The sequence below is a fragment of the Pempheris klunzingeri genome, chromosome 2 (assembly GCF_042242105.1).
Source record: "Pempheris klunzingeri isolate RE-2024b chromosome 2, fPemKlu1.hap1, whole genome shotgun sequence".
NCBI lineage: Eukaryota > Metazoa > Chordata > Actinopteri > Acropomatiformes > Pempheridae > Pempheris > Pempheris klunzingeri.
In genome coordinates, this window is record NC_092013.1 from 11,664,794 (window position 1) to 11,680,797 (window position 16,004).

General features: G+C 42.5%; 2 protein-coding genes across 2 annotated transcripts; one reads left to right on the forward strand and one right to left on the reverse strand.

Moving 5' to 3' along the window:
* The first annotated feature begins 1,518 nt into the window (after window positions 1–1,518).
* Window positions 1,519–3,730, forward strand: ccnd3 (cyclin D3). Its single transcript, XM_070836965.1, is given in 6 exon segments — window positions 1,519–1,695; window positions 1,779–1,994; window positions 2,292–2,454; window positions 3,230–3,372; window positions 3,586–3,657; window positions 3,659–3,730. Coding segments are annotated over 6 exon segments (843 nt in total).
* A 1,943-nt stretch (window positions 3,731–5,673) lies between these two features.
* Window positions 5,674–15,189, reverse strand: nuak2 (NUAK family, SNF1-like kinase, 2). Its single transcript, XM_070844394.1, has 6 exons — window positions 14,699–15,189; window positions 10,108–10,228; window positions 9,437–9,588; window positions 8,313–8,378; window positions 7,623–7,875; window positions 5,674–7,495 (listed from the first exon to the last, which is right to left on the reverse strand). The coding sequence occupies exons 1-6, from the start codon at window positions 14,933–14,935 to the stop codon at window positions 6,447–6,449; spliced, it is 1,878 nt and encodes a 625-aa protein (XP_070700495.1). The 5' UTR covers window positions 14,936–15,189; the 3' UTR covers window positions 5,674–6,446.
* Window positions 15,190–16,004: the final 815 nt, after the last annotated feature.

The following is a 16,004-nucleotide window of genomic DNA, read 5'->3' on the forward strand; positions in this document are numbered from 1 at the left end:
TTACCTGCCTTTGTTATCCTCTTATAGGAAATACATTTTTTGAACACCCTATCAACACCCTCATTCACTGAGCACACATTTGTAATTTAGAATTTAAATAAATTCAGTGATATTAAACAATAGGCTAATAACAAAAATATTGAAATAATTGAATACCATAGTCAATACCTAGAAAAAGAAAATAAAGTTACTATTTTTAAGGCAACTCACCAACAACTCTTAATAAGACTTGAGATAATTGTGGAACTTTAAAGTTATCCTTATAAAATTATCCTTCAATTCAAATGCAGCTTTCTGCCAAATTGGAAGAGAAACATCGGTTTCACTGAAAACATGTTCCTGACTATCTGTAAAAATACATTTTATTATTCAGTGCACTGACTGACTCCTCTGAACTGTCTGTAAGTAAAGTTTGGCCAGAGAGCCAAACATTTTTCTGATAGACATTATAGATATTTGGTTAAAGGGCCATATTTGAATAATAGCATTAAGCTAGCTGCTTAACGCTAAACAGCTAGCTTAAAGGATCCATGAGATTCTGTTTATCTAAACAAGTTTTAATGCCAGACTGATGGCACAACAGATCTCTTACAGGTGTGAGAAGCAGAAAAGGCCTTACCCTGCAGCCAGGGCACCTACCTGATCAACAATTGAAGCTCAGCACTGTTACAAGCTAAAAGCCAATCAGAGTGCTTTTGTCTTCCGACCAATCAGAGTGATTCTTTCTTTGGCCAATCAGAGTCAGCAAATCAGAGAGCCCCTTACTTTTGACCAATCTGAGAGCTTCTTTCTTTCAGCCGATCAGAGTAGTTCTTACTTACAGCCAAAGAGAAAGCCCCTTACTTTCGGCCAATCGGAGTGGTTCTTTCTTTTGGCCAATCAGACCGCATCTTTCTTTTTCTTTATATAATCTATAGTTGGAGCATAGTGCTGATGCTAGCTAGCACACTGTTAGTAGAGCAGGACTGAAGAGTAAAATATATCACTTGTGATTTGCTAACCTGAAGACTCAATGAGGTAAAAACAGGTTTTGATAGGACACTTCTTTTCACTAAATGGAGTTAGATTCATCTTTTCTGGCGCTTTCCAGGTCAGGCGTAGTAGCTGTATGCTTGCCTGACATGATGTCCTCAAGAAGTCATTAGTAAAGTAATTTAATTCAGGTGGTTTTCTGTTGACGTTGTTTTGTTCCGCTATTTTACATTAAAGTCTACGGAGGATGTTTGTTTCCCCGGAGAGGAGCGGGGACGCGTTGCAGGCTGAAGTTCCCGGATGTGCCGATCTATTGAATGACGTTTTTAAACGAAGCAACGTGAACCGTCACAGGACCGTTAGCTAGCTAATGTTGGCTAAGATAACACTGTGGGGGCGTATCGGCTAACAGCTAGCTTAACGGTCTCTTGATATTTTAATGTTTATCCAAACAAGTTTTAATGCTACTATCTTTAACTTCGTCGAATGGATCTTTGTGAAGATGGACAGCTTCAAAGTCGATCCTCAGGTACAAATGCCGGTGAGATGGGGCGTGGTGTGTTTGTGCGGGCGGGCATTGACCCCGCCATAGCCGGAGACCCCAGAGCCCTGCGCAACCTGACGGCCCTGGAGAAGAGCTGCCCGGTGTCTCCTTACTTTGGCAGAGTCCAGACGGACATCCAGCCACACATGCGGAGGATACTGGCAGTGTGGATGTTTCAGGTACCCAAAGCAGCCAGTTTGTCCCAGACTGAGGGCCTATTTCTCATGGCGGCTGTGAGGCACAACAGATGGCTCTCTTACAGGTGTGTGAGGAGCAGAAATGTGAGGAGGAGGTGTTCCCGCTGGCCGTGTGTTACCTGGACTGTTACCTGAGCCGTTTTGCCATTGAAAGGACCAACCTGCAACTTTTAGGGGCTGTTTGCATGTTCCTGGCCTCCAAAATGAGAGAGACGGTCCCTCTGACTGCCACCAAGCTTTGTATCTACACAGACAACTCCATTTCAGTCTCAGACATCCGGGTAACTCCATTTTTATACAAAGTACACACTGTATTTGGGATAACACAAGTTTGAGGACTGTTAATCTGTCTAGAGTGGTTTAAGAGAAACACACACACACCCCATAATTAATTTAGACAACCCCACTAATTTAAATACCATTGATCTATAATATAGGGTTTTGATGAATTATAAAGAAGAGCTCTGAAGCAGCCCTGCCAATCACCATGTGTATTAATCTATAATTAATTTCTATATAGTGTTGAGGCTTTCATGCAGTGGATGGTGGATTGGTTCAGAGGACTGTGTGTGTTGCAGCAGTGGGAGGTGGCCGTGGTGTCCAGGTTAGACTGGTGTCTGGCCTCCGTGGTACCCTCCGACTTCCTGGAGCCAATCCTTCACTTTCTCCCATTTGTTCGGCCCAATCACCTTCCAGCCATGCGCAGACATGTTCACTCCTATATTGCTCTGGCAGCCACCGGTGAGTTACATAACAGAGTTTCCAACACATGAGAGGGGTTTTTTGTTTTTTGTATTTTTTAAGTAAAATACAGCAGAAGATGATGTGCACTGGGAGTGGATAAAAACATGTTAAAAGGCATATTTTACCAAATTTGATCTTGTGTAAAATGATTTCTGTGCTTAATTATAATAATACACCCTTTTTTTTGTTAATGAGCATTAAACTGTGAAATTAAATGACTTCCTAGGCAGTGAACAATGAACACAAAGCAGCCATAACTTTGATGTCGATGTGTCAGCAGTTCATTTTGGAGACAGAGAGCTGAGTTTGTGTAATCCTGTATTGTCTGCTGTGAAAGACCTGTGTCCGACTATTCAGCTGGCTGATTTCCCACGAATCTCTGCGATGCTGCCCGAGGCAACAGGTCACAGGGATACAGTCAGTTAGAGCTGGTTTTAAACGGACTGTGACATTACAGCCTGTAAAATTAAGAAAAATCCTGGCTCCAGTAATTGTATCCCATTCAAAAAGGTGTCTGAGCCTGGATCGAATGGCTGGCTTTTTGGCTCTATGTTTCTCCTGCCTCAAGCAATCAGGACATTTTATCCGATTATCAGGTTTTGGGAAATGTCTGCTTTTGAGCACTTGCTTTTGTCTATCAGGGTGGGTCTACACTGGTGGCACCCGTCTAATTGTCTCCATCCAGCCTTTACTGACCGTTGCAATAGTGTAGAAGTACTTTAAGTGAGCCCCATTATTTTTAGAGTAAATAATCTGCCTCTCTTATCCTCAGACTGCAGGTTTTCAGTGTTCTTGCCCTCCTCTATTGCCTGCGCCTGTGTGAGCGTGGCCACACAGAGGCTCAAGTTAGTGGACACTGCCGTGGCCTCTGATTCGGTTATGAAGTTTTTAGCCAACCTTTTGGCCATTGATCTGGTAAGGGTAATGTTTAACTGACATTTTTAGATAAAAATCTCTTGACTTTGCCCTTCTGTCAACATTGAGTGGTGTGTTTGTGATCACAGCACCTCATGGCATTTAGCAGGAACCCTGATGAAATGTGTTATTGGTCAAAATTCATAGCACAAGTCTGCCCGTGTTCTTCTGATGAACTTAATGTTGTTTCTCCTTTAATCTGACCCCGAACAGAGCTCTGTCCTGCTCTGCTATGACGAGCTAAGGAGTGTGTTGGAGCTCAGCCTGCCCTCTTGTTTGCAGGCTGGTGTTTGCAGATCAGGAGCACACAGTTCAGAGATCAGCTCTGCCCCTGCTGACATTCAGGATGTCGTATTGACAACGGTGACATCAAACTAAAACACTCCTCCCTGCAATGAACGAATGAATTTTAAACTTACAGCCATGAAACAGAACAAGAGGCTTGTAGGTGAAATGTGTCTGCATGCCAAGTCTCCTCAATCTTAAATGTTCTTTGCACGTTAATTGTTTGAGAAATTCTCTGACATGCAGAGCAGCTACAGTCTGAGAAATGACTCAGATTTTGTTTTAAATGTCCGTCCTGTTGCTGCTTGTTTTGAAGTAGTTTGAAATTGCTAAAGCAGCTTTGAAATATGATTCTGACTGTGCCTTTGATTGGCTATATGAACTTTTTGTGATATTGACATTGTAGTTGGATTGCACTGAATCTGAACCAAAATATTTGCACATTTTAAATGTAACATCCTCTATTTCTGTGTATTCATATATGTTTCGCATTTACATGGTTAATTGAAAACTGAATATTTATATTTGCATAGTTCTGATAAATCTGACCAGATGTTTCTGCACGGTTTCAACAATGCTGTTGAGCTATAATGTTTGTATGTAGGTCACTAACAACACTAGCCAGCACTTGAGTTCTTTGTTTTTTATTGATTTCCTCATCCCAGTCACAGCAGCATGGCAGATCACAGTCATAGAAATGATAAGCCAGTCACTTTGGCAAACATCGTTTTGATTACTGCAAAGAAAGAAAAAAAAAAAGAGCCTGTATACCTGCAACTTCTGAGACAACGTGAAGAGAGGGAAACAGTGGTGAAATGCCCAAATGCACATTATATTGTACAAAAAAAGGGAACCAAAACCATTTTAGACCTGTCTTCTCAAAGGCTGACTGCATTTTTTTTCTCTGTGTCACACTTCAATATTAAATGACAGGATGATGAACTTCCAGTTGAAATGAGGGAATTCCTTCTTTACTTTAGCACACATATAGGCTTTAAATTCCTGATGAGCCTCAGTGTGCCAAAAAAAACATAAATAACTGAGTTCCAGTTTCTGAGCAAAAATGTTGTGTAGCTTCTTTGTTCTACTTTGTGCAACGCTTGTCACAAGAACTCGATACTTGAATGACACCTTATGAATAAATTGTATGGTCATCAGGTTTCGATGCTCTGACAAAGTGCTGCTCCGGGCACTGACTCGATGTTCTAATTTAATGCAAAGAATGCAGATTCTATTGAGTGACTCCTGTGTGGCATGAAATGTATACAGAAATGAACACAACATACTGATGCACCTTTCTCTGACCACCAGGAGGTATTTCATGAAGCCGGATTTGGAAATCAACCACATAACGATAAAAAGTGGAAGGAAAACTCATGTCAGACTTAATCGATGACCATCAGCATGCATGATTCTTGATTTCCACTTTTAAACCTGGAATATAAGTTTTGTTTTACCAGGATGGAGCATAAACGTCTAATCCAGCTTTGTGAAATCCAGTTCCACCCCAGGTGTCTGTAGACATTTCAAATTAAAATGTTCAATACATCCGAGCTCCATGACTGATCTTGAAAATTCAGCTGAAAGGTTACACAGTGAGAGTGCGCCACGTTAAAGACAGCATGTATGGTAGTTGGCCAAGGGCTCGTAGTTCACTTTAAAAAAACCCTGTTGCTGTCCAACGTGTGACCTTCAAAAACTGAAGTGCATTAATGAGCTCCACCTGCTCTGTGAAACTGCCACCTGCATACAATAACGCAACAGGAGTGAATGTGCTGTGCCTACGGTGACACACGTGCCCACGGTGACACACGTGCCCAGGTGGACTCGTGCATCAGCGTAGGCTTGGAGGCAGAAGCAGGTTCTACTGGTTACTCTTGATATATCAAGATTATTCTTCAAGTCATTGTCCAAACTTAAAACAAGTCATTTTGGGCAAAAAAAAAAACAATAAAAATGTTTAAAAACAGAGATGAAGTCACTGTTACAAACAAACATCCTCTTGGCACTTTTTTTAAATAAAGTCCAACATCAGCAAATTTGCTCTTTGGTATCCATGAAATGTCATTTTGCTCACATCCTAACAGCTGTAGTGTACGGTAAAACAGCAAACTCATCCTAACATTGAGTCTGCGTGTTTCTGCTGTAATCCTAGATGAACATAAGGTTGATAAGCTACCACAAAGTTATTCAAGTCATAAATACTTTCTCAAACTGTCATGTTGACAATAAAATGACTTAAGATTTTGTGGCCTAAGCAATACTCAAACAGTCCCTGTGTGACTAAAACATTTTCTGGTAATTGTTACTGAGCAAAATGCTCTACAAACTGTTTTGACACTGAAGACCAGTGTTTTGGTTTCAGGGTGACGTTTTTGCATTAACTACACTTTAGATAGTAAGCTCTAATGTTGAAAATAGGAGCTTGTAACAGCAGCTCCCGCCTCCTGAGAATATTTTAAATGGATCTTTTCAACTGCAGCAACGTTTATCATCATCATCTCTGTAAAATACTGTGCCATCTGGGTACTTTTAGCCTAGTTTACTCAAATTCAAATTACAAGCTGCTCCTGAACTCATTTATCAGTAGCCATCTGAAATACATGTTTAACAAGAAGCCTTTTTGGTAATGTGTAATTCCTGAAGTAAGCCAAAATGAATATATGAATATCCCTACAGTGTGCTGGTAACGTCACATGACGCACTTTGGCCATCGTGTCTTCAGAAGTTTACAGTCATTTAAAAACTCTCAATGAAAAACTCAAGTGTCCTTAATTAGTTACAGGTTTTCAGCTTGCTGTGGAGCCTCGTATGACCATGGCCTGTTTGTAAGCCTCTGTTACATTATCACAGTCTGTGATGGAGAAGGCACTGTCAGCCACTCCGGACTCGTAGCAGTTCCAGGGCCTCAGCGACCCATCCCCAAGAATCCCGTCCTCTTGGATGTCCAGCAGGTTGTCAGCAGACACGCACCCCCTCATGCTAGCCTTGGCTGGTTTACCCATTTGTGTCGGAGGCCCCACACGGTCCGGTAGATCCAGCTGGTCAAAGGACTCTGAGGACAGGATGCTGTCCTCGCTAATTGCCCCACTTGGCCTCAACCTGGCGCTTCCGCAGGGTAAAGAAGCAGCCAGTTGGTCCAGAGAGCCAAACTCCTGCAGACCGCCTGAAGAGAACTTTCCGTTGTGCTTCAGGATGCCTTTTCTATAGGTTGGCGCTGAAGGGCACTCTTTAGTTTTTGGTGCCCAGCCAGAGTCACTGTTCTCAGGAGAGGAGGAGTAGTACCCTGACTCTTGTTCTGTGGGCTTCTTCAGGATACCTTTGCGAGGCAGCAGTGCAGCTGAGGGGGCATTGGTTGGTGCAGACAAACTCAAAAGGTTGTGTGGCTCCACTGAAACTACAGGAGGGGGTTCACTCATTGCCTTCTGCTTCACACTGTTGCGCCTCTTTAAAATACCCTTAGAGGGACGACTGTCAGTGCTTGCCTCATGAATGGTCTGGGAGACATTGTTTTCCTTTCGTGACCTTCGCAGAGAACGCTGCCTGACTACATCCCCTCCACCACCCTGTGAGCGGAGCAGGCAGCGCATCTTGGAGCCGTTCTCCAGTAACGGCCTGGATGTACGGCGCAGCCAACTAGCGACGCCAGCCAGCCCAGCAGGGTGTGATGTAGATGGGGAGGCTGGTGACGCGGCCTGATCTACTGGACTGCTCTTAGTCTCAGACAGTAAAGGCTGCTGGTAGCCCCAGTTGAGCCACCAGTGGCCTGCGATCTCCTCTATTGTGGCTCTTCGCTCAGGATTTACCATCAGCATCCAACGGATGAGCCCACATGCATCTGACAGAGAGCAACAGAAAGAAAACCTGTTAACCTCCGTGTTCAGTTACTATAAAATACAAAACAAAGTCTAAACATCAATAATATTTTCAGACCGTTTGATGAAAAGCTGAGCTTTAAGACTCACCTGAGGGGTTGTTGGGTTTACGGTAGTTCCCAGTGCTTATCTGCTGGACCAGTGTCTTGTGGTTGTGCCCATCAAATGGCATGGTGCCATGAACCATGGTGTACAGCAGCACGCCGAGAGACCAAGTGTCCACCTCTGGCCCGCGGTAGGGCCGCCCATTAACAATCTCTGGGGAGGCATACAGAGGGCTGCCACAAAAGGTCTGAAGGTACTCATCACCGTGGTAAAGGTTTGACAGGCCAAAGTCTGCGATCTGTAAGAACAACAAGTAGACATCAAGTTGTGCAGAGTCAGATGTATCATGTATCAGATTCCTGTAAGTTTTCCATATGCATCATTATCACTCATCAATTACTCATAACACTGACTAAATGCACTAGTCTGATTTCAGATCTTATTTCAGAGTGAATCACAATTTTATTTGTCATATGCACAAAAATTACAGTGAAGCTCTTACTGGCAATGAAATTCTCCATTCTCAGACTAAAACACAAGATCTAATAAAATCTGTCATAAATATTCCATATGAAGGAGTCTTCACTGTATATGTCCTTTGTAATAACTACCATGTGCTGTCATTTATAACCCAGGCCAAATACAGTAAACAAAATGGAATATTTTCTTCAATGAGAAATAAACCCTGGTTGTGAATGGTTCAAGTGTGTGAATGTTCATCTTTAACATGCATACCTTCACGTTGCCGTTGCCATCTAGTAAAATATTCTCCAGTTTCAGGTCCCGGTGTACTATTCCATTCTAAGAGAAGGAAGATATCAGGTTATTATTATTTTTTTTTTTTATTTCAAATTTTTCCACACAGGCCCATATTATATAATAGGATTAGTTTTTACTGGGTCAGAACACATTCTTTTCCAAGAGAAGATTTTGTTTCTGGTGCGTCAGCTACGGCTCATTGTCCTCCACTCTGCAGGGGGGCATGCCTTTGACTCAAGCAGGGTTTGAATTTGTTTTGTTTTCAAAAATGCAGGTCAGATACTTCTTACATATGGGCATTTCTAGTAGCAACAGATGCACTCTTTGTAGGTTGTGTCATGTGGAGTTAATTTATTGTTAAAAAGAAGAATCAACTGTGTGCTATACTTAGGAATTCATCACAGATTTAAAAGAAAAAAGAAAGAAAAAGGATTTAGATGGCCTTTGGCTGACTGCTTTCAATGTGGATAATAAAATGTTTTTAACCACGTCAGCGCTCAGTAAAACTGAAATAAGACAGATGGTTAACACAGAATATGATGGGGCAATTCACTCTGTAAATACTGTCCAGCAAACATTCTTAAATCCTCTGCAAAGTGCTGAACAGCTACAATGAAAAATAGTGTGCAGTAAGTGCTTGCAATTACACAACTCTGGACTACGGGAACAACTGAGTGTGTGTGCGTGTGTGTCCTTCTGTTCCATCACACCCTCATTAGAGTGTGAGACCATGCATGTGTGTGTGTGTTGGCACTGCTGGCCTTTAGCCCTGGCGCTAGCTCTCCGCAGACCAACTGTTCAGTTCCCCCTGCCTGTTCAGATCAGCAGGCTGACAGTGAATAATGCCCATTATGTAACTTTGGGGGTGCCAATGTCCTGGAAAAACACAAGTAGCGGAACAGCTAGTCTGAGTGGAGCTCTGCGTCATTAGGCTTGACGTAGCAGCCATGCGTGAAGAGGGCGAAGATACTTGACCACAGCTACAACTTTAATTTTTATGCTAGATGCGATGATGACACATGTAACGTTATGGCAAGTTCTGCAAAGTTATATTATCTGTGAAGAGCTTTATCTGTTCAGGATTAGGAAGACTGCCTTACCTGATGGCAGTAATGCACAGCTGAAACAATTTGCCTGAAGAAGTGCCTGGCCTCCCGTTCAGAGACGTTCCTCTTGTCACAGATGTAGTCGTACAGGTCCCCTCGGCTGGCGTACTCCATCACAATCACAATTTTGTCCTTGTTTTCGAATACTGAAAGATATTTGAACCCATTTTATTAAAAAGTTTCAAATCAAACTCATCACCAACATGGAAATGAAATCCTTTAGATTAATTGGAATTTTAGTCTGGACTGTGCAGTACCAACGCATATACGACATGTTTAAACTAAGGACATGAAGCAGATTACAGATCTTCCTTTACAATCCCTAGTTTACACTGATTAGGACACACAGGGCCCCATGATAACAAACATGCACTGAGTTGGAGAAACACTGAACGATGACCATCTCATCAGGCGTGAGGATGACACAAGGCTCTCCACATTATCCTGCAGCGCTGACGGGGTATCATCACTTATGTAATCCAGCATCGGTTTACAGCACAAAGACTTACGTGACCAAACTCTGATCTCAAACAGAGGCTGATTTTTCCAGGTATCACGTTTGACTCCTCGTGTGGAGACTCCACCACCTCATCACACACACAAACTACACACACACACACAAACCACACACACACAAAAATGTACTAAATGTTTTAGGGTCGTACCTTCATATATGGTGATGATGTGCGGGTGGCAGAGTGAGGACATGATCTCAATCTCTCTGCGAATATGAACCAGGTCTTGCTCATCCTTGATCTTCTCCTTCCTGATCGACTTTATGGCCACCTTAAAAAAACAAAAAAAGGAACAGTTTGACTTTTGAGGAAAATGTATTTCACTTTGAATTATAAGTTTTAAAAAGAAATTAGACCCAAGTGAGATTGATTCCAGGGACTAATTGATAAAATAACATAGCTTTACAGTTGTTGGGAGAGTAAAATAGGCACTTTCGAGCAGCAGCCATTGTGGACACAAATGACAACTGCAGGATAAATATGCACATAATGCAACAGGAGGAGAGATGAGTCATTAAGTCAGTAAACACGCTCCGTCACTTTCACAATGCAGTATTTATTCTCCATAGTTAACTAACATTAGCCTCCATAAGCTACTGGTTGTACCAGACGAGTAAGACTGCAGCAGCAAAACTCCTGAATGTATCAAAACATACAAAAATGCGTTTTATTGCTTATAAATTCAGCTTTTCATTTGTATTAAAACAAATGGGTTGCTTAGTCTTTCAAAAGTTACAAAATCTCACTTTAATGACAAAGAGCAGCTGCAGTGCTGTTGCAACAGAGGTCAGCAAATGAATATAGGTCTGTCTATTTGGCAGAACAAGGTAAAAAAGAAAGCGTTAACTAATAAGCTGTTACTTAATAAGAGTTGCCTTCCATCAGAAGGTCATCCTCTTGTGAGAGGAACAATGGGCAGTGAACTGTAAACTCTGCTATGTTGTTTCTAACAAGGCAGAGGGAACACTGGGTCAAGTATTGTCTGCTGCAAAGAAGTCGGTTGTTGACTGTTAAGTCAGCGAGACTTGTAGAAGAAGGAAGTCTGAACCTGGATAGTACGTGTTGGGGTCAGTATTCTTACACCTGCCACATACGAGCTTTTGACAAGTCTGTATGTGTGTCTTTATGTTGTGTTTGTCTATGTGAAGCTCGGATGCCAGGGATTCCTCTGTGCACTGAGTGCGTCATCAGTCTACCCCAATGCTGAAGGGTGTCATGAGGCGCCAGACAGTACTGGTGGTGGGGTGTCCTGGTTTCCTCTCCTTTCTAAACCCCCACCCCCCGAGGCCACAGACACAGAGAAATGAGTAAAGCAGCGGCCTGTCATATCAGTTTCAACACACGACGGCCTCCCGCCATGACTCACTGTCTGGCCTGGATGCTCCTCCAGGTCGGCCTTCACGCCACACAGGCCGTTTTTTTCCTGCTTCTGGGAATCAAGGTTTCCTGCGTTTGTTTGCATAGCTGTCAGACTGGCTGAACTCACACTCATGATGAGTTCACACCCCTGTGAGGTTATCTGTGAGTGTGTGCGGTCTTTGTTCCTGTCAGTAAGGTCCACTCAATAGGCGCTCAGGCTGAAATCTTTTCTGTTTGACACCGAGCTCCTGTACCAACAAAACCATTTTTTGTCACAACAAACTCACCCTACTGACGAAGCTGACGCTAGCTTGCTAATATGCGACCATTTGTAATAGTCTACACATCCGACCTGACACGTAACATTCAACAAAAATAACAAAATATACAAAAATGCATGTCGATAGCAAAAATGACCAAATAACGCTGGCACACACTTATTTCACACGTATAAACTGCTACTCGCCAACTTTGTCCGGGTATTTATAGATACATAAAATAACCATCTTGGCAGTTAAGTTTAAGATATGTTCTGCCCCTCTTAAAACTTAACTCTCAAAAAAGTTTGGGATGCTAAAGTTTGTCATGCTACAGTGATTTCTTTGATTGCTTTGACGGGTCAGAGCCAGAGATCGGAGATGAAATAATCTATCGAAAGAAAATTAAAATCATCAAAACATCTCATCTTTTTTTGCAGAAGTGCCAGGAACAAATCTTTTTGATTGTAAATGTAAGACTCTTTTGTTAGCTTGGCAAGATGAGCAATCTCCTTTCTCCTTTAAGAATTTAACAGACTTTTTAATGTGTTTTTTGGACATTTTGTAGACCAAGAGAAGCCCTACTATTTATTTTTCCTAGCAATAGGTTTACACTCGACTCAAGTCTTTCCTCGCAAATACGTTCAAATTGCTAGTTTGAAACTAGCTAGATGCTTCGAAGACATAGTGATAAATTTATGAACAGCTGGTAAAACCACATCTAGGCACTTAATTGGAGACATGCATGTCATACACTGAGTCATGCACATCGATGTATGCTGAAACTAAATGAGTTATGTAATCAAACGTATGCACACAGACAACGGAAACAGCTGTAGTGCCATGCAACGCACGCAAGGTGAAGTGTTTGTGTCAGCCCCAGTGTCAAATTACATGTCTTTGTCCACTATGTTGTCAGGGCTAAGGTAGGTAGATAACAACAAAGCAAATTAATGTCTCCTAGTTCCAGTGTATGTTAACTGCTGTTAAAGCTGCGTTTGTTTGGTGTGAATTCAAAAACATGCATTTGGGCTAATCAGTGTTTTGACATTTGAACACAGGTTTGAGGCGTGTAGATTAGGAAGCTGCCTGCAGGGATAAGCTCTCAGACACCAGCTCATATCCTGTAAAAGCAGAATGAAGCAGCAGCAGCAGTAAGTCACATCAGACAGTGGAAGAGCAGAGATGGGTGTGGAGACAAGGCTGAGCATGTATCACTGCCTGTTTACAGCAGGCTCAGGCGGGGAATTCCTGACACTTACTTCCTTGATTTATTTGCACTTTCGCACAAAACAAACGTCATCTTATAACAAAGAGCGTTTCTGATAGACATGACTTGGCAGCTTCTAGGCCAAGTGTTGTTTTTTTTTTTGGAGGAGTCACTATATCTGAAGCTATCCGCTTGCAAATGTGGAAAACACATTTAAATTCTAGGTGTGCATTTTGGTTTTGATGATTTGCCTAACATTTACATTTCCTTATTAAAATGTTTGATACATTAGGTTATGGAAAGAAAAAACAAATGCTTATTGTCAGATGCACAACACAGTTTGTGATTCATGCACCGACATACACTCTGCTGCCAGTTAATTAAGCCATTAAAGTGAAAGCAGTCACAACAGCCCTGCAATAAACCCGACATTCCTGAAGAATATAAGGCTTTGTTTTAGTTGAAACTGCTTCAGAGAGGTGATGATTCAACTTTATGGTCATTTTGTAGGCTGCAGTTTGTGGTGCTGTTGGATTGTATCACATTATATGTACTGAGGTGTTGTTACAAATTGTACTCTTAATCATTATTGCTGTGTTTTACATGTAGGCTATCCTTTTGAAACTCCATATCTGCAGTGCAATGTGGTTTTAAGATACTGACATCTGCATATTTTAACTAAACTGTACATGTAAAAGCCCAACTAGGGACGATAGTTAAAAATTAGCTGTTAACTCTCTGAGCATCGAATCAGTTTCATGTTAAATTGCATCTTCCCTATCAAATAAAATGAATTATTAGTCTAGTTTAATTCATATAAACAGGTACAAAATCAATTTGCAGCTGTATAAGAATATCAATGCTAATATATCTAATAATAAAAACACAGATTCTGATTGGGATACACTACAGAGACGTAATCTTATTATCTTTCAACAAAAGACATCAGGGTTTTGTTTGCCAATTCCTCTATGTCCCTTTTAAAGGCTTATCTCTGTCCAGGCTGTTTTAAATACTTCCCATTTCCCCTTAGGTCATGGGGAACTGGAATCCACCTAAAAGGCAATTTCCCCCTCTGCCTTTATCAGAAGTAAGTTACTTAACTTTCCTGTGTAAAACTCCCTGTCGTTCCTCCGAAACGCCTTTCCTTTAGACTTTCTTTATGCCAAAAGGAGGTGACGTGTAAAGCTTCTTGTGTGGTGACAGGTTTAGAGGAATTTTTTTAGTCCTTGTAGGATGATCTCAATCATGTTGAATTTTTACCTTCATTCACCACAGATAACCAAGATGTTGGGTTTGCCTGAGACGTGGGGGACAGCTACATGGAAACTGGTGTCATGATGTGAAAATAATAAGATAATTTTGATGTAGTTTACACAGAGGACCAACACTGTGTACCTTTCAACCCTGTTAACAAACAGACCATTATCCACACCTTTTGTAATCCACTGATAAAACTTGGTGAAAGTAAAATGCTTAGATTATTACAATTCGCAAGACATTAAAAACAGCTTATTCAGCGATTTGTAAGACTGGACACTGTTCAAAAAAAACACTAAGAAAAATGAGAGCAGCCCCCCTTTTAAAACAAACAGTGAACTCTTAGACAAACTTAAGCTGGTTTGGCAACATTTCACCACCAGACACACTTACCTTCTCTATTAGTTAGCAGTTCAGAAATGTGGCTCACCTTGAAGCCAATGTGAAGCAAATGTAGAACATTTCTCACCAACTAAAATCTAAATGTAGAGTACCTGAGAGCAGTCTACTGAAACTAGGTCTCTGTGTTCAGACAACAGGTGGCCGGTAGGACAGCAGAGCAGCTTTAATGCTGCCTGCAGATGTGCTGATGGGAGCCATTAAAACATGCGCACATATAAACTACCAATAAAACAAGGTTAACACCAATCCTTACCAGTCTGCCGGACCTCTCCTTGGCTTTCTTCACCTTCCCGTAGGTTCCTTTCCCGAGTGTCTCCAGAAACTCGTACCTGTGCTTCAGGTTGTGCTTGTGGTGGTGTCTCTTCACCGCTTGCTTTTTCACGGGCGCCTGGCTCGGAGCTTTCCCCACATGAGGGCTTTCATCCGGCGAAGCTCGCCCCACGGCCGGCCTGGAGCTCGTCGAAAGACGGGCCACAGTCAGGCCGTCCATCCCGACGCGACGCTGCGGTGGTTTTTTTTGGCGAGTTCACGGACACAGGTGTCGTTGTTAACGTGCATTCCTTCGCGCGGAGCCCTGTCGGTGTTGGAGTTTCCTCCAAAGGTGCGAGTGGGAGAAAAGTGTGTAAATAATGAAGCCCTCCGCCTCAGACTGTGCAGCTGGTTAGTAAGTGTTGGAAACAGAAAGCTTCCTCCCCGCAGCCTGTCTGTGCTCCGAGCAGCGCTGAGACCCACTGGCTGCAGGTACACGGCATGCTGGGACACCGACAGCAGCCTAATGGCCGAGGGGCGTTTCAGGTGCACGGAGGAGCGTTGGATTTTATTACCAGGCAGTGCCGGTAGACGGGAGCCTTTTCCTTTGTTCCCACCAGAGCAGACTGGCTGAGGGCTGTTTGTTTGCTGTGTTGTTTAGCTCCCTGTCTTTGTGTTTTTAATAGCCCGTGGTTGGTGTTATTGTCTGAGTCAAGTAACACAGAAAGCAGCGTTTGTGTATCTGCTGTTACAATCGGTGCGCACGGATACAAACAACAAGCGCTCCACAAGAAGAAACCAACTGTGGGACAAATGTGTTTGAAACAACCTTGTAATGTATAATAATGACCAGTGGTGTTTTTGTACGTTCATGTATTTAGTGGTGGAGGAAGTACTCAGATCCTTTAATTAAGTAAAAGTGCAAATACGTAAAAGTTATAAGTTACAAGTAAAAGTCCCCACTGACAACTCAAACACTCTTTATAAGAAAGGGCAGACTGTATGTGCTCAGGAGTATGAGGACTTTTGGAGTGCAGGGGGCTCTCATCTAGACCTTATGTGACTTGCCATTTTACATGTAGAGGTCTGCTGGGGGAGCAGGAGGAGACTGGACAAGCTCACCATGAAGGCCAGCTCTGTCCTGGGTCACCCACTCCACCCAGTGGAGGTGGTGATGCATAGATGATACAGAGTGACTCCCACCCCATGCAGGACACACTGACAGCACTGCAGAGCTCCCTCAGCGACAGACTCCTCCACCCTCAGTGTGTGAAGCAGCAACATCGCAGGTCTTCCTTCAAGCAGCAGCC